The sequence below is a fragment of the Pleurodeles waltl genome, chromosome 5 (assembly GCF_031143425.1).
Source record: "Pleurodeles waltl isolate 20211129_DDA chromosome 5, aPleWal1.hap1.20221129, whole genome shotgun sequence".
NCBI lineage: Eukaryota > Metazoa > Chordata > Amphibia > Caudata > Salamandridae > Pleurodeles > Pleurodeles waltl.
In genome coordinates, this window is record NC_090444.1 from 593,804,888 (window position 1) to 593,830,862 (window position 25,975).

General features: G+C 43.0%; 1 protein-coding gene across 2 annotated transcripts in view; it reads right to left on the bottom strand.

The window, feature by feature from the left end:
• Nucleotides 1-3,332: 3,332 nt before the first annotated feature.
• Nucleotides 3,333-25,975, bottom strand: part of LOC138295847 (zinc finger protein 514-like) — a 146,146-nt gene continuing 123,503 nt past the window's right edge. For both annotated transcript variants that reach the window (XM_069234425.1, XM_069234424.1), the window contains 4 exons: nt 19,434-19,544; nt 18,390-18,479; nt 15,632-15,700; nt 3,333-4,145 (listed from right to left, as the gene is read on the bottom strand). In XM_069234425.1, the coding sequence (XP_069090526.1) occupies nt 3,361-4,145; nt 15,632-15,700; nt 18,390-18,479; nt 19,434-19,544 (1,055 nt within the window). In that variant the 3' untranslated portion in view covers nt 3,333-3,360. The remainder of the gene's footprint in view (nt 4,146-15,631; nt 15,701-18,389; nt 18,480-19,433; nt 19,545-25,975) is intronic.

Genomic DNA, 25,975 nt, shown 5'->3' on the forward strand with positions numbered 1-25,975 from the left:
ATAGAAAACAAATGTGGAACACATTTGTGGAAAACCTGTGCTAAGTGGCTAAGAGAGCTTGACACCTCAGTACTCCCTCCCTGAATATCTAACAGGATACCTTCACCAGAGTCAATCACTGTTTCTTTCCTATCACCCGGGTTATATAACTGTGCCTAAGAACACCTACAGACTTCATTATCCTTGCTTCTGGCAGCCCTCCACCTTCCCTTCCAATAAACCAGATAAGTTATCTAAGGACAGGTCTCAAGGTCTTCTTCCATCAACCTTGTATCTGCCATTGTACTGCACAGGTATTGCTATGATTAAGCTGGACTTATCATTCTATTTAAGAATGTGGAACTAGAACTTGCAGATTTTTCATCTGTGGGGCCACAAGACAGACAGGGGCGACATAGCCACATCCATGGTCCTTGAGGTTGTTTGCTACTGGTGTCCTCGGGTCTATCCTACTATGTTCTGAAAACTGGGCAGAGCACAACCATTTCCACACTCGACGCTCAGGGCAGCCATGGAGCTTCTCAGGGAGGGAATGAGGGAGGGGAAAGCGCAGAACAACAGTCAACCAACAGACACAGTAACATAATGTACAGCCCAACGCTCTTCTTTTAAGTAAAAGATATAAATCTTATACAATTTATGGAGCCGCATACAGAGTTGAAAACTATGTTTTGTTAGGAAGTAAGGCACTACTTCTATCTACCTCATACTTCTCTGCACCTTAGTAGTATCCCAATCACCACCTCCCCACCATAGTTGAGACTCCGTAACGATGGACCATTCTTTGAGTATTAGGCAAGGATGAGGCACAGGTGTAGAACGCTCAATTTTTCACACATGTAAATTGTGCAGCTTCAGTTTGAGGGTTCATTATCTCATCATGCCAAAAAAGTCAAAGCAAGCATCGCAGACTTTTCTGTGTGTTTTTAGTTTGGGCAGTTCAACAGGCCCAAGTCAGCTCCTGTGCTCACAGAAGAAGCTCTTCCCAGGTGTTAGCCACACAAGCAGCATCTCTTGAGTCAATGGTCAGAAAATGAAATCAGTGGGCTGGGCCTGTGTAGAAATGCCTGGTCTCCAAACCTCCAGCTCTCTTGACAGGCGATGGTAGCATCCAGGAGTTGAATTGGAGGCCTCCAGGCTGATTTCTATGTGATGGTGTCCCCTGGCAGTTGTATCTTCCAGGCTGATTATGATGTTTTACTCAGCAGGGGGGCACTCTTCCTGCATTGGCAGCATCAGCCTCAGTCTCTCAGTCTGCAACAATCTAACGGAAACATACAAATTTGTTGCAGTACAGCCTTAAATGCAACTTACACAGAAAATACAGCAATCAAGAGGTCCCCCTCACACCACAGACCACTTTGGCTTCACACTCTGGACAAAGTCAGCTTTCTGTGGGTGCCGCTCATGCTGGGAACAGACTAGGCTTCACCTCCTGAGCAGTCTCTCATCCTTCAGGGGCAAACACTTCTTTTGTCTATCATCAGGCAGGCAGGCAGACTTCTTGGCACTTTAGGCAGATTGACAGCTCTTTCAGCAAAAACTGCAGAGTTTGTGATGTCCCCTCATCTCTGGGAGACTGGTTCTGGTTGTCAGGCAGACATCGGACCTGAATTCAGGGTAGCTCTTCAAGACTCTTTGGGGCACTTCCTTAATTAGCCAACAAGAACCTGGGACTCGAACAAGGTGGAGTGACTGGATCTCATTTTCATATACATTGTCCAGGGAAAGTAGGTGGAACCATTGTATAAGGCTTCCGAACTGGTTTGGTTTGTAATTTCAAGCAGCTCTCCAGATACAGCCTTTGTGCAAAGTGATTGTTCTCACAGCATGTAGGAATGGGGCTGACTACAAGCAGGACTATCCATAGCCAGGGATACAATGCACAGTGAAGCATGAGATGTCTGCACATGGATGGCATTGCCTTCCTTAAGCAGAAATTGGAAACAGATACAGAAGCAGGTCCTTCCCAGAAACGTTCTCATCTTGAAAAACAGAAACTGCAGTTCCATCCCTCACCCCTACCATCTACCAAATGGCAGTGCTCCAAAAACACTTATCAGCTGTACTTTACAAACTAGGACCTCATGGAACTTCTAAAGGAAGCCCTGGCTACATTATACCTACTCAGTGTCCGGATCTCCAATTTCCAACAATAGGAATCCAGGCATTAACCTTCCCATCTGGTAAAGCTATTTGTATCCATCATTTTGTGCCAAGCTAACCCATGGCATTAAAAATGGATCTAACTGACAACAGTACTCAGACTCACACAACACCCAGAGTGCTACTACCATACATGCCCTTCATATGCACTATATACAAGCAATCAAAATGAACTCAGATGTCAGTACAAATGTCTGGTTTCTACATAAAAGCGGAACTTCACAGTTCAGGGGCCAGTAGACCATACGCTCCCTGAAATAGAGAACATGCATGGCAAAGCCAATAGGGCTCACCTACAACAGATAATAGTTTGCAAAAATGCTGCAATCTGCTGTGCATCATGGCTAAAACTTTAAAAAAAGAAGAAAAAGGACTATAACACAGGCAGTGCTAGTCTGTTTAAAAAAACGCATTAACTCTTGCACTGTCTGAATGATTATTTTCTTATCAGCAATAAGCTCTACTGAGGCCACACGGAGTGAGCAGAGAAGGACAGGCGATGGGAGAGCACACAGACAATGGGCGTGGAGGGAGGGGTTTGGTGCAAGTAGACAGACAATAGAGGTAGGCCGAGAGAGGCTGGGAACAAGCAGACTGGCAATGGACAGTAGTTGGGATGAGCTCAAACATTCAAAGAGCAGGAGACCATACTGAATTAAAATGTTTGTGCAACGCAAAATTTGAACCTTTACATACATTACTGTTGCACTCTGATTAGCATGTAATGATATTTGTGGTCTCTACTGTCAACCAGATTATTATATCAATGTATCATTTTTTTGCTTTTGTACATAGCATTCTAATCATCACGCCTATTTCTACAGTATTTCAATTTAGTCTTAGTATGCATTGCCAGTACCTCTCCCTGGGAGGAAACTTTTCTACTTATATTCAGGGATATACTAAACCTTTAAATAAATATAAATAAACCTATGTGGGCATAAAATGAAGTATTGTACTGGCACAAAAATGGGACAATACCCGTGGTTTTCCTTCAGATTTCACTGAACCACATATCTTTGGAAATTTGTTTTCTACATGCACAGAAAAATCATTTGAAAGAATGATGATGCCTCTCGGTTGTAGATTCATCCTTTCTACCCTCACAATTTACGGGGGCAAAGTAACAAAAGTTTATTGATAGGTATACATCTTGGTAAATGGTCAACGTTTTATCAAATTTTTATTGACTCTTCACATACTCTCTCTGGTGTGTATTTGTTGATGTCGCTTTAGGGTTGAGGAGTCAATGAACCTTCTCTCACAGACATGACAAATATAGGGTTTCTCGCCAGTGTGCATTCGCTGATGTTTTATACGGTGTGATACCTGCCTGAAAGTCTTCCCACATTTATTACAAGAATATGGTTTCTCTCCAGTGTGTAGTCGCTGATGGATCACCAGTGCATGCGACTCTCGGAAAGTCTTTCCACATTCATTACATGTGTATGGTCGCTCCCCCGTATGTATTCTTTGATGTCTCATTAGAGCCTGTGACTTTCTGAAGCTCTTCCCGCATTGGTTACATGTGTGGGCTTTACCTCCCATACCTTCCACTGCATCTTTGGAGATGTAGGTTGACTGGCAGAGAGCATTCTCACATTCACTGCATGTATTTTTCTGCTCCTCCATGCTTGCTGACTGATTAAAAACGTTTCCGCACTGACTACATATACAAATTTTCAAGGTAGGGTGTATTTCGTCTTGAGGAATTGCGGCTACAAGACTGTTGAAACTCTTCCCATCTTCTGTCCAGGCGCAGGTTCCTTGTGATTTGTGGTCTCCCTGGGGGTTAACAATGCTTGAGTCTTGACTGAACCTGCTGTGAGTAAAGGCATATTCTTTCCTGCTGGGATGGATAAAAGGATTCAAATAATCTGATTTCGGACTGAAACTTGTCCCAAATTCACCAGCATCATATGTTCGCTCCCAGTTACTGGAGTGATGATGTTCGGCAGAGTTTATCGATTTGTTGACACCTTAAACAGACACAAAAAAGTAACAAGTGAATAATCACCATATAATAAATACTTTCAAATCACAAAACTTTAAATTGCTAGGCTCAAGCCTGCCATAAAGTGAACTAATCTTCATTTATGAAACGCACTCACTTGCAGACACTCTAGACACTTCATTTATCTGATATCCCACATTGTGACGTGCAGAAATGTGAAATAAAATAATTTAAGTGAAGTGTTTAAATAATATTTAATTTTTTAACAAAGAACCAGGAACATACTTATTTGTTGGTATTCTAAGCGCTGCTGGAGGGTGAATGCCAGGCACTTACCCTTCATCACTGTTACATTTCCTACTGAGTGTGGCTTTTAGCAGAGTAAGGCAGTACTCTCATGTCTGTGTGCCTTTCTACCTACGCTGGCAATGCACTGGATGTGGCAGCTTCCTTTTAGCCAAAGTTTGGCATTTGCATTTTTTTCATCTAATTCTTTTTTAGGAGGTGTGGGAGAGGAAGAATGGGTCTGTGAAGCACACATTTGCACTTTATTGTGGAGCAGATGAGGGTTGTGGAGAATAGGATAGATAATATTAAAAGTGGAGAAAGGATGACAGTGAAGAGACATAGAGGGTCATTCCAAGCCGCCGCCCGCCAGGCGGGAACCGGCATTTGGCCGTCATGCGGCCAAAATACCGCTGCCCTCATTCCAACATTCCCGCTGGGCCGGCGGGCGCTAACCATGTTAGCGCCCGCCAGCCAAGCGGGAATGAGGCCTGCAACACAGGAGCCGGCTCCGAATGGAGCCAGCGGTGTTGCGGCGGTGCGACGGGTGCAGTTGCACCCGTCGCGCTTTTCACTGTCTGCTAAGCAGACAGTGAAAAGCTTCATGGGGCCCCCAGGGGCCCCAAGACACCCCTTACCGCCAGCCTCTTCCTGGCGGTGAAAACCGCCAGAAACAGGCTGGCGGTACGGGGGTTAGAATCCCCAGGGCAGCGCTGTTTGCAGCGCTGCCCTGGCGGATTCACCCAGCCGGGGCAAAAACGGCGGAAAACCGCCAGCCCCGGCTGGGCGACCGCGGCTTTACCGCTGCGGTCAGAATGACATATGAAGCACCGCCAGCTTGTTGGCGGTGCTTCCGTCATTCGTGACCCTGGGTCAGAATGACCCCCAGAATGTGCAGAATCAATTTGGAAGAGATGTGGCAGTGTAGCAGGATTTAAGGAATACTGTTGCAAAGCTACATCTTCAGGGATACGGCGCAAAGTTCTGAGCTACACTCGTCCACTACTCAGACCCATGTCATGGAAGTGGGACCACTATGGTGTCCTGAGTGGAGAACCTGCTAAAATGCTGTGAAGGTGATGGGTAAACACTGATAGCAAAATTAACTAAAGGGGCACTCAAAGGGGTATTCACAAAGGTAACTTTACCCATCATTAAAAATACATGTGCAAAGATACTCTTACACTGTGTAGCAGTTATTGAATAAAGTTACTACAAAATGTAGACTTCCATGTCTCCACTCCCTGAAATAGGGGGTGGAGTAAGTAAAAACATTGTATACGACCATAAAGTTACTACTAGCAGTGTCTTTCTACCCATAATTTTACGTTCTGCACAAGAGAAGGTCCTCACCATGCAGCGTCCACCCCATTCCTAACCACCCCATTCGGACAGGTAACGTAAATGGGCCACTGTATAATAGTCTACCAGAAATGGTGCACCAAATCGCCTTTATCCCTCGGTAGTATTAGGCATTTGGCAAAGATATGTATCTTCTTGCCTCCCCATATGAAAGAAAGGAGTTTAGTCTGGAGTGATGAGTTGTCAGTAGTGGGGATGGAGGTGGGAAGCAACTGAAAAAGGTATAGGAACCGCGTAATATATTCATCTGTACAACATTAATGTGTCTTAGTCATGTAATTTAAAGGGGTTTCCAGCTCCTGGCACCCTGAAGGATTTGTCTGCGATATTCTGGCCAGTTGACTTTAGTCCAGCCTGCAAGTTTGGAGGAGAAGCTAAGATCCGAATAGCGCAGAGTGATTGGCACCAATGAAATGGAGCTAGGGCCTGTAGAGAAGGGACGTCCAGCGGTAGAATTGTCAGGATGAGTATGTGAGATTTTGTTATGCTGATTTTAACATCTGAGCTGTTTTCAATTTCCTCCAATACCGCCACAAGACTGAGCAATGAGTTACAGGGATTGGTTAGGGTAAGGAGGAGATCGTAGGCGAAGAGGCTGATATTGTGGGGTCTGCCCCCAAATGTGACACCGCTGATCAAGGAAGACTGCCGGGTTTGGCAAGAGGCTCAACCACTAGAGCATATAGCAAAGGCGAGAGGAAGCATTCCTGCCTAGTACCCCCTGAGAGCGTGATGGGCCCCTGTGGGCTAGCCGTTGAACCTGATAACGGGCAACAGACTGGCGTATGCCACCATAATTTAGTCTCTCATTTTGGTACCAAGGTGGATTTTCACCGGGCCTGCCCTAACAAAGGCCCAGCTTACTCAATCAAATGCATTCTTGGCATCTAGTGAGGAGATCACTGCTGGGATGTTCCATTTGTGTACTCTGTCTACCATGTGTGCCAATCGCCTGATGTTGTCAGGGCCCTGGCGATGTTTCACAAAGCCGACCAGGTCAGGAAGCAGAGAGTCTAATCTCAAAGCCAGTATTTTGGTGTATAGTTTGGCATCAATACTCAAAAATAGTTATGGAACGAAACGATGCAGTCTGTCGGGAAGTTGCCGGGTTGAGGAAATAGTGTCATTTCTGCCTCACACATTGTTGGGGTGAGGCTGGAACGAAGAGAAATGAAGAGAGCTAGAGAGTGGTCTTGAAGAAGCCAAAGGAAAGCCTTGTAAAAAAAATGGCAAGACACGGTCTGCTCCCAGGGACTTACCCAGCGGCAGGACCAGGCGCAGCTCGACAGCATGTATGAGCTGCTCAAGTAGCTCAATGTGGTGTTCCGTAACAGGTGTCCGATGATACTCCCTGAGGTATGATCATATCATTAGGCCATCCTCAGCTGCCCGTGTGTAGAGTTACTGATAAAACTCTAAAAAGGCTGACTGTTCTATTTCCTCTGAAATGGCCCAAGTATTTGGCCTGTGGGGATATGGACTAAAGGAGCTTTGGACCTTTGGAGCTGAAATTTGGCATCAGTAGTGTGCCCACATTGTCGCCTTGAGATAGTAGCTCTGTTTAAGGACCAGCAGGGAGCTTGCCACTTGGTTTGTTCAGGGCATATGGAGTTGGCCCCTCGAGATGGCCAAATGTCTACGGCCGCGTTTGAAGGGTTTTGCTTATCTTTTCCAGTATTTGGATTTCAGAGGTGAGGGATTGTTCATGAGGTTGCGATTCTCACTCTCTGGGAATCAACATGGTAAAGACTGTAGCCTGTATCGAAGCTTTGAATGCATCCCAACATGTATGGTGTGGGGTATGGGGAAAGGTGTTGATTTGGAAATCTTCCATGATCGCCTCACAGATAGTATGTCTGTCTATGGGATGCAGAGGATACGGGGGGAGGCACCAGTGTCGGTGTCCCACTCATAAGCAACTCCCCATGGCATCTGAGAGAAATGTGTGTATGGTCAGTGTTGGAAATGGGCCTTTTTGCAGTGTCATCCCTAAACTTGTTGCCTCCTTCCTCCTATTTTTTCTGACCTGTTTTAGTTGGCTTTAGGACTCTGGGTACTTCACCACTGCTAACCAGTGCTAAAGTGCATATGCTCTCTGTGTAAATTGTATTGTTGATTGGTTTATCCATGATTTACATATCCGATTGACTAGTAAGTCCCTAGTAAAGTGCACTAGATGTGCCCAGGGCCTGTAAATCAAATGCCACTAGTGGGCCATCAGCACTGGTTGTGCTACCCACATGAGTAGCGCTGTAAACATGGCTCAGACCTGCCACTGCAGTGTCTGTAGGTGTATTTTTAAACTGACAATTCAACTTGGCAAGTGGGTACACTTGCCAGGCCTAAACCTTCCCTTTTTATACATGTAAGGCACCCCTAGGGTAGGTCCTAGTTAGCCCCATGGGCAGGGTGCAGTGTATGTTAAAGGTAGGACATGTAACACACATCATGCATGTCCCAACAGTGAAATGCTGCTAAATTCAGTCTTCACTGTTGCAAGGCCTATCTCTCTCATAGGTTATTAAAGTGCAGATTCCCTTTGAGAGCAGATAGAAATATGGCATTGGTGGTCTCTGAACTCACAATTTAAAAATATATATTTTTTTAGTGAAGTTGGTTTTTGGATTGTCTGTGAAAGGGCAAAAGTACTGACACTTTTTCATTTAGAACAGCTGTATGGTTGAGCCTTTGAAGACCAGATCAGCCTTTCCTGTAGCTACTCTCATGACGTGCTCCTTGACTGTGAAGAAGTAGACCCACATAAAGATGTCAGGGGACCCATCTGTCCAGGTTGGTGCATTTGATGTTCAGTAGTCTTGGTCCAGTTGCAGAGGTGGAGCATCAGGATCACCTTGATAGACTGTAGCAGATTCCTGGTGAAAGTCATTATGTCATCACCCTCCGATCTTCAACGGATTCCACAGGTCCAGATATTATTGCCTCTAGTCCCGTTTTCAAAGTCTTCCTGCTTTTCAGTAGCCACAATACACTCAAAAAGAACTGAGAAAGAACAGATCAAGTGACATGACCACCCATGAGACAAGCACAGCATCAAAGAAGCTGTACTCTACGACAACTACCTGCCAGCACCACCTTTCATTCAGCATGATCTGGCATCAGTTATGCAGGTCACTCTCACATGCACAAGCCTTTGCATGCCATGATCTCACACAGAGCAGCGTATACCTCGGTGCCTCCCTCTACAGAACTGGGAGTTCACTAGCAGAGATCCTGAACACTCACAAGACACTATGAACACTCGTAAAACAGTTCACAGTATGATGCACAAGCCAATGCTGTACTTGGCCATTAAGTAACTGCAAGAGTGATGATAACCTTAATTTCCCTGCACAATCCTCACTCCTATGTTCAAGGGGGACTTCACGGTTGGACTGTTTTTGGTTTAAGAGTTACACTGTCCTCGGTGTTCTTTACTGAACTCTCTTGTTATGTTGAACTTGCAGTGTGGGACGTCTAACTTTAAAGCAGTGCTCTTCTACACCCTCCCATTCACATGTGAGCTCTTTGGTGCTTTGTAATCTTTGTCTTCTGGAAATAAAAGGCATGAAGTTACCAGTAGGTCTAATATATATGAAACACTTGTATTTCTTAGTTTCATGTATTCTGACAACTTACGTGCTGACCCCACACTCTGCTTGAAGGCACTTTGGTTTATTGTAGACAAAGAACAGGTCTGAGCACCAGTAAACCAACAGGCACACAAAGGTGGTGGTGCCTGGAGGTGCGAGGGGATGTGCAGGCATATAACCTTAGCCATTTAAAATATTTAAAGCTGGGAAAAATAATGTTTACTACTGCGTGCCTCCTTGCTGAGAGTTTGGTGGAAGGAGAACTAAGAACTACTAATGTAAAAGTCACCAACGTAAGTAAAGTGTACTCTTTGGTTTCAAATGTGGAGAGTTGTTAAAACCACAACCTTAAACAAGCATTTACAATGCATCGGGTCTCACGTTTGCTCATGTTAGAGCTGATCGCGTTCTAAACTCCTAACCCGACTTTTCACCTATCGGGAAAAAGTGCATTAATGTACATAACCAGAAAAAGTGAAATTAACTATGTAAAGCGCTCGACTTCTGCCAAGCGAGATCGGGCTCGTAAATTAGAGAAAAAGAAGTCCACGAGCCCGATGGAAAACAGCGAGCCTCGCATGTTTTCTGTACTTGGTCGCTGCGCTGGAGGAGGGCTAGCCTCCGGAAAAGGCATGACATATGCCTGCTTTCGACTAATGAAAGCAAGCAGATTTTTTTAGGCAAGCCCACGAACCAATAAAAAACACTGACGTCATGTTGACAGGGCTCAGAGCCCTTTTCTGAACACTAAAGAGTCTCCCTGCTTTACGCATGCGCGAGCGCATGCAACGCAGGCTCGACCCTAAAATAGGAAGGTTCAAAACGTGGATTCTAATTGGCTAAAAAGAAAACGTAGTTGCAATTGGCTGTAAAGGTTTATAAAAAAGTGTTGCCTACTTTAAACACTTAGGTGTAATGCAAGCACTTCTTGTTGCTAATAAAAAGGGTAGGGCCAAAAAGTCTGGAGTGGTGTGAATGTTTAAAAAAAATCGCTGTACCCATCAAAGATTCCACTTGTCTTCTGTAGGAAGCAAATTAGCATACATGTAATGTCAACATCCTAACCCACACATGCTGGTTAGGTTCCTGATATATATCTTTACAGCTATGCTAATTCGCTCCCTTTGAGAGGTAGTCGATCTGTTTTGCAACACGTAAACAACCTACAGACCCATGTCTGCCCACTGTAAAGGCTTTTTTTAGTGCTAAATAGCTTTTAGGCCTTGCAACAAAGTAGCGGCAGATGCCTTTAAGAATCAAAAAAAAAAATCACAGTGATGGGCTTTACCTTAATGTAAATAAGGAAAAAATCGAAAACAACCACATATAAACAGTTACTGCTCTCATTTTAAGCTGTGCAAAATTAAAATACAAGTGGACATTACCACTTTTTGGTGTTCAAATAACAATACATACCAATTTATGAAAAAGGCACAACTAAGCGTGAATTAGTCAGGTTAAAAAAATGTGTTAGTGGCTAATAAAAACTACGCAAACACTGTAGAGATTTATTAATTAACAAAACGAAAAATCCGCTAAAAATGGCAGCAAGGTAGATAGTCATAAACTGTACTAATCCAACTTAAAAGTTCGAGCAGGCACAGCAGTATAAAGGTAACAGGTCCAATCCACAACTAAAATCGTTATGCTTGTCTGTATGAGTAATGTGGGTGACACAGGGTACCTGTGTAAACTTACAACAGTGTGTATTTAATATACGATGTATGTATGTAGGTAAAAGCTTGTGTAGGTAAAATAGCGTATGTGTGTGTGTGTGTAAATGAAAAAGGGAAAATACAGTCAGAGAGAGAGACAATCTATATGTGAAAATGTCCGTGCAGTGTGTAAATGAAGGAAAGAGAGAGACACAAAAAGAGAGAGAGCACTACAATATGTGAATAAAAAAGGAAAATTATAATTTTAAGAAACCGTTTGTGTGTGAGACAGAGCTAAAAAGTATTTGGGTAAAACACCGAATGTGTGTATGTGTGTGAAAGCATGTATATGTAAGAGAGCGAGTGTGTGTTATGAAGCCAACGTAACGACACAAAAAAGGATTTTAAATGAAGCAGAGAACTTCAACATCCTGACCAACACATGCTGGTTACATTCCTGATATCGATCTTTATAGCTATGCTAAATATCTGCATTTGGTAAGTAGGCGAACTCTTCTGCAACACATAAACAAACTACAGACCTCTGTCTGCCCACTAAACAAGCTTTGTTTATAGCTAAATATATTTTGGTGCCTTGCAACAAAGTTGCCAAGATGCCTTTAAGAAACCAAAACAAAATTGTCAGTGAACTACGCTAACACTATAGATAATGGCCAAATAACAGAACGAAACTTCTGCATGAAATGGCAGCAAGATAAATAGTAACAGAAACTGTAAAAAGTCTACTTAAAAGTCAAAGCAGGCGCAGCAGTATGAAGGTAACGAATCCAACCTACGAATAAAATCATTATGATTGTCTGTGTGAGTAATGTTAGTGACACAGAATATGTGTGTGTAACTTATATGACTGTGTATTTGAAAAACGATGTATGTGCGTAAAAATTGTATAGGTAAAATAGCGAATGTGTGTGTGTGTGTGTGTGTGAAATACCGAGGGAAGAGAAAGTGTGAGAGGGAGTCAGTCTCTATGTGAATATGTCCGTGCTGTGTGTGAATTAAGGAAAGAGAGATAAAAAAGGAGACGGGAGCTATGTGATAAAAAGGAAAAATGTATCTTTAATAAACTGTTTGTGTGTGAGAGAAAGATAAAATGCGTTTGAGAAAACAAATGAGTGTGTGTATGTTTGTGAGAGCATGTATATGTTAGAGAGCATGTGTGTGTTATGAAGCGAACGTACCAGTACAGAAAAGTAGTTTAAAACAATATGCGAGCTAAAACATGATTAACTCAGCGGAAACCCAATAACTAAAGGCTGCACTGCTAAATGTAAGTGCATTTTAAGACTTAGTAACAAAAGTTATACTAAAATCCCTAAATGAAAGTTAATGCAACAAGTTTTTGATTTGCCACAAGTTTTAGATTTAAGTACGCTATATAAATAGAAAAAAATGTTAAATAAAAAGACTGAAAATATGACATGAGAAGAACAGCACACACTGCGATGGTAAGGTGACAGTGTAACTTCAGAATTAAGTATGTGAAAGTTTGTGTGACTAATGTTGGTGTGACCCAGTACGTGTGTGTAAAATAAATCAAGTGTGTATCAGAGAAAGAATGTATGTATGTGCGTGAATTCTAATATGTATGCTACTGTGTGTGTATCTTTTCACGAATGACAAAATAAATCGCGCTGCCTAGGTTCGACCGAAAAAACAGTTAACTAGGAAAGAAACAGTGCTGTTTATAAATAAGGGATGCCAAAAGAGGTATAAAAAGAGAGAGTGCTATGTAAATAAGAAAGCTAGATGAGAGAGAACAAGCAAAAATTCAAAAATGTATGATTGACAGAAAGTGTTAAACAGTTATGTGTTGGAGATTGAAGGTGTGTATTTCCGTGAGACCATATATGTTTAGTAGAGCGCGTGTGTATTATTAATAGCAAGCTAACTGTCTAAACGCATGCTAAATATCTATGTACAGTAATTATGTCTTAAAAATGTAAAATACCAAAATGTAAACGATCGTACAGTCTGCTATATGTAAACCCGTAAGAAAATATTTCAAAAATAAACGTGCAACCAGGAGATAAATCAAAGCGGCCACAGCAGGATTGTAGTAACATCCTACAAACTTCCCCAATGTAATGTTTGTAAATCTATCATTGTGCATACACAACGAGAATTCCACGCTCACAGTGCTCTGCGAATGTGTGTAAAAACAAAGCAGGACCCAAATAAGATACCACTCCTCTTCGAAGCAAAAAAAATTAACATACTTGTAATGTCAACATCCAGCTAACAGTCTAAATGCATGCTAAATATCTATGTACATTAATTATGCCTTAGAAATTTAAAATTCCAAAATTTAAACCATCGTACAGTCTGCTATATGTAAACCCGTACGAGAAGATTTCCAAAATAAACGTGCAACCAGGAGATAAATCTAAGTGCCCGCAGCAGGATAATATTAACATACTACAAACTTCCCCAATTTAATGTTTGTAAATCTATCATTGTGCATACACAACGAGAATTCCATGCTCACAGTGCTCTATTCACGAAAAAAAAAAAAATATTAACCGAAAGTGAGCCAAAAGTCGGAAGTAGTGCGAATGTGTGAAAAAACAAAGCAGGACCCACATAAGATAGCACTCCTCTTCCAATCAAACAGAATTAGCATACTTGTAATGTCAACATCCTGCCCCACACATGCTGGATACATTCCTGATAACGATCTTTATAGCTATGCTAAATCTCTCCATTTGGAAGGTGCACGAACTCTTCAGCAACACATAAACAAACTACAGACCTCTGTCTGCCCACTAAAGAAGCTTTGTTTGTTTTGTGGCTAAATAGCTTTTCTGCCTTGCAACAAAGTTGCGGCAGATGCCTTTAAGAATACGAAAGAAAAAAGTCATTACTGGCCTTTAACTTGATGCTACTAAATAATATTTTAGAAACAGGCACAGCTAAATGTTAACCGCTTTTATTTGTAGCTGTGCCGACATAAAATATAAGTGGACATTAGCACTTGTAAGCTTTTAAATGCCAAAACATCGCAAAGTAATTAGAAGGCAAAACTAAGCCGGTACTGCCCATCTTGTAAAATGTGTCAATGTATAATTAAAAGTACGTTAACACTGCAATAATTTGTCAATTTAAAGAACGAAAAATCAGCCATAAATAGCTTTGAAGTAAGTACTAACACAATAGGTACATATTCAACGTAAAGACAAGCAAGCGCAGCAGTATGAAGGTTATAAACTCGAATAAAGTAAATGAAACTGAATGTAACTGTGCTTAATATACCGGTGAAATATTCAAATAAACCCAATAAATCAAGTGAACATTCGTCTATATTTAATTGCGTTTCAAATTAGAGTAACTAAATAAATTAACCAAAACACCACATGCAAGCTATTATGCGCCCTGCTGTATTGAAGTACGTTTTTCACTGTAGCAAACAAACGAACAAAAGCCTCAAAATATGCACCCAAAACAACACTGAAATGTTGATAAATACATTCGTTCTCAATGTATCGGTGAATGCTGTGCTCCCACAGAGTACGTGTGGGTAAAAGAGAGGACTTCTATGTGTAGTGTGTTTGGCTAACAAAGTGTATGTGACCCAAAGCATGAATATGTTAGGATGTGAAATAAAAATGCACTGGAAAGTAATTATGCACGTAAGTTTGCTTAATGTCGCCGCAATGGGATGAAATGTGTAAAATGTGCAAACAGTACCTAACAATTAGGTACGTTTACATATAACCAAAAGATACAAACACCCAAACGGCTATCTTTCAACACATTAAATTAAGCATGTATAAAAATAATCAACAGAATCAAACACCCGCACTGCTATCTTTCAACACGTTAAATTAAGCACGAACCACAAGAATCAAAAACACACGCACTGCTGGCTTTACACACGTTAATAAAAAAAAAAAACGCAAACACTGCTTAAACAAACTAATCGCTACAATGCCAGGACACAAAGTAAGAAAAAAAAGTGCCGCACACATATAACAAACGAACCGGTGTAATAACATCGTACTTGGTCGCTGCGCTTTGGGAGGGATAATCCAAAAGAAGGCATGCCAAATGCATGCCAGAAACCAATAGTGACAACAGAATTAGATTACAAAAAGCACACAGCCAATAAAAAGCCAGTAGGTGGGCATTGAGCCCACAGAGCAATTACAACAGTCCGAGAGACAGCGCATGCGCGCTGCCTAGGCTCGACCTAAAAATGCACAGAAGATCAAGATAGGACGTGATCTGAGCTGTGTAATAACCCTAAAGTGTGGAATGGCACTGACATTAAACAAAACGTTTTAGAGAGACATCATTCTAAATGAAATGAATCAGCAACACTATCTTGACCTGCTCCAACATTCTCAGCATGTGGTGAAAGCAGACCTTCTCTTTATGTAATATATGCAAACTGTTCTTTAACCATGCACTCCAAATAAGATCAAACTAAATTATCCAATGTTGGCAATATTACTAAATGGCTTTTTTCTAATTCACTCATTTAGCAATGATCCATAGGTCGTTATTACAGGGTTTAATAATGTTAAGTGAATGTTCTAGTTGCATGACATACACACAAATGTCTTCCAAGTATTAACTAAGTACCCATGAATTTTACTGACCTGTGTTTCTTCTCTCGGTTTCTGGTTCTTCCAGGAAATCAGTATCTTGTTCATTTTCAGGGCTGATGACTGCATCACATACAAAGAGATGAAGATAACTGCAATTATTCGGTGATAGCAACGCAGAGCAGCAGTTTTCAACAAGCATTGGAAAAGCCAATAGGTTTTGCTCCCTGGCTTTGCCAATGCTTTTTGCCAATGCTGTTCAGCACTGACAAAAAGGAAAACAAGCATTGGCAAAGTCAATGGATTTTACGTTTAAGATGCAAATATAAATTTCCCACACATAGCATAATAAGCAGCTATGCTCCTTTTATAGAAAATGTTGAAGTACTGGCTATATCAGTAGGAAATGTTAGCCTTGCTGATAATTTAAACGTACCCACATACAGCTAGAGACAACTCTATTGAGAGTCTTGGAAAATACCGGTTATTGTGTCTGTAATTTAAAAACGGAGTAATCTTCACTCCATCTTCTTTTGGAGTTTTGTTTTTTTCTACGCAACAGAAAAAAGATTCTCCGGCCTCTACTAAGGTAGCCTGACATTAGAAGTAAGAACGAAGCACGAGTCACTTTATCAACAATGAACACTTTCGATATTGCAACTGTAGTTGCTAAGTATTTATTATCGATTCATAAAAGATCTTTTTGAATGTGATACAGTAAAGCACTTTATGAAGAACATACGATCCTCAAATGAAAATCGTAGACATTGTCATTGTAACTGCTGAGTATCCAATGCTGACCCTGAAGAGTTTCTCCGTATGGTAATTTAGAAGTATAATTCGGACAGATTTTGGTAACTACATGAGTCTTTGCTAATACTTATGTAGCCAGGTGCTCTGTGACTTAAAAATTGAGGTTCTACTTCTGAAGTGTGCTAGTACAATGGATTACTCCTTTATTTTTGATGATGTACACTAAATAATGGATATTGATTAATAAATTATGTAGTATTTTTAGATACTGTGTTATAATAATATAATTAATTAGAAACGAGGAATGAGAATAGTGAGTATTTTATAGTTACATTTAAATTGTGTATTTCTATAGGATGTATTCTTGGAAATTACTATTATTATACTATACAGCCACTCCTACTAAGTCAGCTGCTAGCCAGTCACCACATGCTTCAGTTTCTAGCCTAGCCCACCGCTCCCTGAATTCCACACTCAGCCCTCAAACCTAGACTAAAGCATCTGTCATCAACACTTAACTTAGTCTCATATCACAGCACTCTAGCTGTTATTTGTTTACTGTCTATTCTCCATTCCCACTACATCTTCAGTGGCAAATCTATGGATGACAACAAAACGCATGGTAAGCAATTTAAGTCATAATGAACCGTCATAAACATCAAATGTAAGAAATAATATGTCACATGTTTTGGATTTTCACAGAAAGTTGGAACCCGCTCTCTAAGCAGAGGGCTAATCAGTGACAGTACAATGATTGTCTTTCTTTATGACGTGTGGAATAGGCATCTAGCCATCTTTCGCGTTGCATGAAACAACAGTTGTCATAATTTCACATTCTTCTATAAAAATTTAAATTAGTAACGTAAAAATACAACACTGTTAGTCCATCTGGAGAAACAGACAATGATGTCACAGTATTGCTATTCAGCAGTTATGGTATGCCTATTTGTAAAGTGCGCTTTAGCTTTTGGGGTTATTCTGGCACCTTACAGGTGAACAAGCTTCTCCCAGTGGTGAGCCATGTCTTAAGCTTCATGGGGTATTCAAGCAGAGAGGAGGAGGACATGATGTGTAGCCTGAGGCTGTTAAATCTTTTAAGGGTGATGTATGAGAAGGCTAGACCGCCGGTAGTGTTACTGTGAATGCATGGGGTGCCTGTGTAAGTATGCATTCGACTGAGCAGAGCTGTCTGGCTGATTGATAGTAGGAGATGCAAGTGTTCTTGGTACTACACTATTACGTAAGGTCACTTAAATTAGGCAAAGTCTTTGGGAACCCCCAGATTGGAGAAAGAGGAAGGCCTTGGAATCATTTTGTGCACAAGGCATGAAATGCTGTGCTGTCTTCCTCTTCAGGGTCATGGCCAACCCCCATTGTCACACTATTAAACACTTCACTTGCTACCGTCCACCTCGACTGCAGTAACTGTGCTACCAGAATGAAAAATCAACCCTTGCAGGAAAGCACTTGCAGTGTTCCTACATTGGAGAGACATTCATTATGTCAGAACCATACCTACCATCTCCCTGCGCATTTTCCACTCCACTCTGTTCGAATTCTATGTCCAGCATGGATGGCATTCTGCACGTGGAAGTTCTAAAATAGAAAACTGCTGTAATACCTTAAGAGCTTGCCTCGTCTAAATATACCAAGTGAATCTGCCTTTGAAGCACTACCTTGACTTTTCTAAAGATTCTAGGCATCCTTTTTCCAGTCAGCAGACAATCTTCCGGAAACCATTTTACCTCTCGGCTAAACCTGATTACAGCTAGGGCTCAGAGAGACGCACACACATTGCCAGAACTGGTCATCTACAAATCCTACTGAGTGATATTTGTAAAAGTGTTGTATACTACTTTCTGATATGGTCTAACGAGGTACTAATTACTACTAAGTTCAGAATTATTTGAATACGCTGGATTAACCGTGACATTTGAGTGAAATATGACGTGTATGAGAGAAAACAAAATCAGCGACGAAGAGGCCATGGCCATTCCAAATGTACCCGGATGGAGTAATGAATTGTCCAAACACAAAACAACGGTGATGCTATACTTACTGGTGCAACGACGGACTCTGCTGTCTCCCCGTTTCGTATAAGGATAATCTGCAAAAACGATTTCGGACTTGGAACTGGGGGACGGGAACCCTGCCGGACAAGATATCACATTATTCTTATGTAAATTATACCAGTTTCTTTAGCAGGATTGAAATTTACCAATTGCTCAACATCATGCTGTCAATCAATATATTAACAAAACACTAACGCCACTGTTAAGAAGATACAATACAATGTATTTCTCGAATATCAGTCAGATACATCCATTTGTGTTTGATATAAGCATTCGAGGATTGCAGGATAAATGAACACACTTTGAATGTGATCATCATCTCTTCTATTTTCCACTCTACAGGCCCTAAGCCATGCACAACACAAAGCCAGCCACGTTTTGCGTATCACAGCCATGCGCTGCCCACAGCAAGCTACCCTGCATATCGCCGGGCACTCTGTACCCCCATCAACTACACTCCGCACCCCCTTACCCACGCTCGGCACAACCAAGCCACCCCTCTGCACCTCCAAATCACATCAGAGCTCTAAGCCAATCTGCCTTTTAGAGTGCAGGTGAGGGGGAGAAGGAATATTTCCGAACTTGGGGGGCAACGGATGGAAAAGAAAGACTGCAGAAGAAGCCATAAAAAGAATGTCTAGGAGCAAAGCAGGGAGGTCACGAGGAGAAAAGCTAGTGCCTTCAATTTTACTGAGTCTTGCTCTGCAGAGTGTTAAGCTCCTATCGAACAATTATGAAAAGCAAAGAGCCTGTGGGACTGTCTGCACTGCAGTGAGCCAGGCCTTGAATTAAGGCGCCTTGGACTCCAGACGTGCTGCAGATATGATGCCCTGGTAGGTGGAATCACTACGGAAGGCACTAGAGCACAGATGATGCAAGGAATGACATCAGACAAGATCAGGTGCAGCATAAACAATAGCTCGACTGTAGTGAATTACTAGAAATTAGAAACACTTTCTAAAACATGCCTCTTTTGGGGTCAGATGATGTTGAGTCTGCCTTTTTCCTGCAGTTTAGCAAATTATACTCACTTGTGACACTATCAGTGCTACATATTTTCTCTGCATCCTGGTGGCCCATGGAGTAGGAATTTGCTTCTTCTTTGATACTGAAGGAAACTATTTTCAAGACGGACTCTTCCTCTGTATTGAAAAAGTATGTTATTACTAAAGAAAGTCCCTGCTTTTCAATGAATCTGGTCACATTCGCAGTCAAAATGACACCACAAATGATTCTGCACAACCAGGATGCTAAACATATGGTGACACTAGAACAGATAACAATATGGAAGGTAAATAGACTCAGACACACGATCATAGCCTTTGGTTTAACATATTATCATTTGCACAATTGGCCAGCTATATCAACAACACTTTTTTTTTTTTTTTAAAAGACCGATATTAAAAAAATTGTAGCCCTAAAAGGCAGAGGCTTGCAATGGAAAGGAAACGTTGAACGTTCCAAACAAATCCAGTGATCATGAACCAAAGGTTTTGCAAACCAGTGTGAATGCTTAAACTAGAGAATAGTGGAAATCCTGTCCTTCAGACTCTAATTCCGATGCTTGGAAGGCATTATCAGGAAGCATGACGCACCCTAACAAAAACTCCCAACAAGGACACGCACAAACACACTGGGATCAAAACGTCTCAAAACAGCTTTCCTCGAATTCAGCGGTTCCAAACCACTAAGGGCCTTAATTAGAGTTTAGCTTTCGTAATACTGTATTGCCAGGGGCACAACGCGACCCAAATGTTGGAGGGGGGCTAACTCTACCAGCAATGGGGCAGAGTAAGCATTTCCAGAAGTGGGATCGGATCTATCCTCATAGCGAATATCAGAAAGAGGAGACAAACCGTGCACTTTAAACATACTGGACAAACCCGTTATTATAACGAACATGTTTTTCTACATTTGACACCGTTCCTAGCAGATTGAGTGCATTGATAACAAAAAACAGATTCTACAGTTTTTAATCCAAAGCACCTAAAACAAGTTTTCGCAAAGTTATTTTAAGACTACGGCCTTTTTGTCAATTCACTGATCCCGTGTCTAGCAGGACAATTTGCTTGTGAAATATTTCTCATTCCAAGTCCAGAAAAATGTTCCTGTCCCATTGATGACTGAGGGTACAATTTAGTTTGCCCTATTGTATAAGTCGGTGCTGCTTTTGTGACACAGCCATCCCAGAATCTGTTTTGGTAATGTAAAAGAGAGGGATGTTCTTCGATGAATGTAGCTATTGGTTTTGATGCCAATCTTTGAACCTTTTAGTCTACAAACAGTTGGTTATTGTCCAGAAGTTAGAAGGAGCCCTTGTTTGAAACTCTCTTTGTTTTAGGGAGTTCTTCTGAGAAAACACCTTTATCCAAAGAGTTGTTGATACCTGTGGCTGGATTAGATGCAGTGGTATTAATGAGGTTATTTTTGCATAGATGGGCGGTACTTGGGTGTGCCGGTGATCGTGCTGGCCTTCAAGCTTTTGCAACCTTGATGAAGTTGCATGTCTTAACGAGGCTAAAGGTAACTGTGGATGTTTTCATGATTTGTTTTTAGTAAACTGCATTGTTGGAGTTGTGATTGAGCAAGGATTGAGCAGTGGAGAGGGAAGCACGGGGTCTAAAATTATTTGGGTGGTTGGAAGTAAATGAGGTGTGCCAGGCACACAGCAGGGGCAAGTGGTGAGGCCTTTAAATGTGCTGCCAAGGCATCACAATGTCCTAATGTACTGCCTAAGGTACTGGCACTTCAGGTACCATGATTAGAAGAAACTTTTTCAGGTGAACTTATCTAGCCAGTCTGTTCTTGTGCTCTTGAGGCCCATTATTAGCTCTCCGTGTTCAGATCTCCTGTTTCATGTTGAGGTCTCTTAAGTACTGTCTGCTCTTTAGGTGTAGGCCATCTCTCCATGACATAGCGCAGGTTCCACTGAAGTAAGGCAGGCATGAGATATCTGTGCTCCGGCCAGTTGTCCCTGCTACGCAATCCTGTGTTTTTCTTCTGAAGAAAAGAAAATGACACATCTGTGCTGCTCACCATATAAAGGTATTCCTGTAAGTGTGCGCTGCATAGCCATTGACAAAGAATAGATATTAAGTTTAATGATTATACATGAATGATTAAATTGAGACACAAATATACATCAGTTTAGTATCCATGCAATGACACATTTAACTGAGTCCACTAAACATGTACGGAGTGAACAAACCATAAGAAAGTCCATATTACTTTCTGAAGAATAGAATGTTGCATGAATGCGGTCTCTACTAGAGAGGATACATATTCGACACCACAACTGTGCACTACCTAGCTCAATGTAGTCACTGTCATTCACTTACTAAGATTTTAATGGAAGTCAATGGCACAATGGGTGAAATAGGCACTGTGAAAGATTATTGTCAATAAATGCATGAAAGGGAAAGAAATTAAAACCACACTGCTTCTAGATAATGAGTTATTTCTTGGCAACCCATGATGTAAATCCATGTGGTAGTCTGAAACAATGAATATACTTGTATAGCACTGTCATGCACTTTATTTAAAACATCAAAGTTAAAGGATGTGTTTCAGAATTTCTGAGATTCAGATATTTACTTTTTGGGTCTTGCTTCACAATGCAACAGTCACATGATCTTATGTGATCAAATGCAAAAGAGCTTTAAAAAGCACCCCTGAGAGTGGGGCTTAGTCTCTGCCCACATATAGGTTACCCTGAGTACAGTATTTGATTGGTCAGAAGGATTGTGTGCTGCCATTGAGAAACAGTAGTTGGCGTACTCATGTTGGCTCCTGAAGGAAGACGGTCACCTAAAAAAGCCTAATGAATTGGCAGTTGACAATGGGAAGACTCATCTACTACACTGCAGTATTGGCTAATAATATTGCTATAGCGTCATGACATGCTCGCTGTGTGCATTAACTACAGCGTGGACAATGTTTTTATTGATAGGCTAATCCTATTGGCAAATAGACCGTCTTAAAAAGGATGACCCCTCTTTCAAAAATGGGTGAGGCAACCACCATCATGCTGCAAAAACATCTGTGCATGTTTTTGTCTTCCACATCTATGTTTGTGCTGTGCAGAATAAGCGGTTTGTTCTGCCCTCCCATCCCAGCACTCCGACAGACATGCCAGTTGCTGGAGCCTCGACAGTCTCCTGTCGATCCTTTCTCCTGCACCAACCCACTGTGTCAGTTCACTCTCCCTCACTGCAGCATCATGCACATGACCAGCTCCCTCACCCATGGTAGCCAGATTCGCAGAGTACTTGGGATAGCCCGGACCACAAAGCCCAAGTTTAACTAAAAATTGAGAAGAAATGTAGGGAAGGGAAGAGAGCTACATGCTCAGCCACTTTTGACATGTGAGCAAATATATCCATTTTACGATTTAACAATGCTGTTATTTCATTGCCAAACCTCTGCTGCTATCATTTCGGCAGACATGGTGTGCACTGTACTCTTACATTGCCCATTTTGCACCCTGCCAATTCACTCACTAGTGTTGGCTAAAGATCTTTGTAAGTGGTGGGGGGGGTGTAATACTCCTCATGAATTCCAGCAAGCAAAACAAGTAAATAGACTTGTTTTAGGTGATTTTGGGGAGAGTGGGCTTCTCCCAAGAACATTTAAAAAATGGGGTCAAATTTGCTAAAACACCATACATCCTAAAAGGGCATTTATGAAACATTCCAGTACTTTCAAAGTGCTTGAGAGAAACCTGGCCTTTCCTAGGAGTTGAACCCATTTCTTGAAATGGTGTGCATTTTTCGTAGGTGGGCCACTTTTGCCAAGAATTACATGCAATAAGCTAGTGCCCGAATTTTGCCATGGATACTCTACCCAGTAGTCAAGGGTACCTACCAAAATCACCTTTGATATACAGGGGTCGGAATTTTGCCACTGGAACCCCCCTCCTTATAAAACGAGTACAAGGTCTCCCTCAAATGTCAGATTCATCATTTTGCTGTGGATGCACACCATATGCTAAGAATTATCTGCAGTGTGTCAGAGCCTGCATTCTGCCATAGGTAATATCTCCCATTTGTATGCCATTAGTGCCCTCATCCACAAGGCAAGAATAACCTCCAGTATGCCAGACCGGCAGCACACTTGCAAGCACAACAAACATACAGTCACACACAAACATGCACTCCTACACAAACAAATTCTCTCACACGCATTCGTTCACACTCATTCTCATTATGGGGGTCATTCTGACCTCGGCGGTAAAAGGCGCTTACCGCTGGTCAGAAGACCGCCATAACACCGCCGCGGTCGTGGTAAACCGCCACGGTCATTCTGACCTGCAACTGGCAAACCGCCAAAAACCCGACATCAACAAAAGTCCGCCACACCAACGGCCAGCGAAAAACTGGCGATGACCAAACCTCCACCGTCACGCCAACAGAAATACGCCCATGCTATTCCGACCCACAAATTCCCCGCAGCGGTCTTTCAACCGCGGTATTCCATTGGCGGTACACACCGCCACGCTCAAAATACACACACCTTTACAAAACACAGCCACATTGGACAATTCAAAATACACACACCTGAGACACATACACACAACACTCCCACACACCCAATACAATATAAAACACACACCCACATCACCCACAAACCCTTACGACCACAATTGCGACTGAAGGCCAGAGAGAGACAGCACAGAATAGAGTACACCATCACACAGAGGCAAATCACAACATCACCCACACAATATCCACGCACAAAACACCACACACCACACACCACCACACTCACCACACTCTACAACACATACACCACCCCACACCTCATCCACACCACCCCATGGCACCCCCAAGACACCCCAGGTTTTCTGACGCAGAACTCAGGGTCATGTTGGAGGAAATAGTTTGGGTAGAGCCCCAGCTCTTCGGGACACAGGTGCAGCACACCACCATTGCCAGGAAGATGGAGCTATGGCAAAGAATAGTGGACAGGGTCAACGCTGTGGGACAGCATCCACGAAATCGGGACGATATCAGGAAGCGGTGGAACGACCTACGGGGGAAGGTGCGTTCCATGGTATCAAGGCACAACATCGCAGTGCAGAAGACTGGCGGCGGACCCCCACCTACTCCCCCAGAATTTACAGCATGGGAGGAGCAAGTCTTCCACATCCTGCATCCTGAGGGCCTCGCAGGAGTAGCTGGAGGAATGGACTCTGGTAAGTCAAATCTTCACTACTTCATTCCCCCCACCCCACCTGCATGCCAAATCATACCCCCACCCTCACCCCCACCCCCATCACACCAACTCCTTGCACATGGCTCACCATCACAACCCACCCATCCCAACACCTAGCCCTGCATGCGTCCACAAAGCATGGACACCCATCACCAAAGCATGCCCACTGCACATACCCATCTCCCCCACAAGCCACCGTCACAACAGCCCCCACAAGGGAATGCCAGCACTGGGGTACACGGCCACCCACCCATTGCACACTATGGCACACACAGAAGCAATAACCATACTCTTATACCCCTGCAGGACCCGAACGCCACCACACAGCCCAGGAGGGTCCAGAAATGTCCATCCCACCCCCAGAAGAGGCCCCCAGTGATGACAGCAGCTCTGTCTCCCTGGACCCAGATGACCAGCCCGGCCCATCGGGGACCTCGGGACAGTCGGTTCCCCTCACACAGCCACAGGCCACAGCCGACCTACCCCCCTCTGGGAACACCAGCACAGCTCCCACCCAGCGGGCCCATGCCTCGGTCTCCAGGACACGTCAATCAGCGGTGTGTCCACCACTACAGGGCACCCAGGTTGACCCACCACCCCAACAACAGCAGGGACCTGGGGGCAGTGGTAGTGGGCACACGGTCCAGGGGACAGAGGCCCAGGGGAACTGGGAGGGCTGCTGTGCGACGGGGGGGACAGGCCCAGGGAACCCACTCTCCACGAGGCCCTCTCCTCCATCATGGGAGCATACCACCACTCCCAGGAGACGATGGCTATGCTACTGGCCAGGTTCCAGGAGATCCAGGTCCTGCAGGAGGAACAGTACATGGGGTTCAGGGAAGAACTCCGAGCCATTAGTTCCGCAATGGGGACCATCGTCGTGGCTCTTAACCAGATTGTCACTACATTGCGGGACCATGTGGCACCACAAAGGGCCCCTGTCACTAGCATGGACCAGGAACAGGCTATCACCTCCGCCAGCGCTAGTGGACAGGAGGCCCCCACACAACAACAGGCCACCAGAACCCCACCGCCTGCAGAAGAAGAACCACCCCGCAAGCGGGGCCTGAGATCTCGGAAGAAGACAGAGTAGGATGCCAAGACCCCCGCAGGCAAAGGATACCCCCTGATGTCATCCCACTGTCCCACATTGTCACCCTGTCCAACCTTAAACTGCCCCTGCTCCATCCTTCCACAGGCATATGGACAATGCACCTGTGAGACTGAAAATCTTGACTCTGCCATGGACATTACTCCACCATCACCCATCACCGAGATTCAAGCATGTCCCTAAATTTAGCACGGAAATAAAATCACTTATTGCACTAAAAATATCTGGAGTCTGCTTGTATTTTGAACA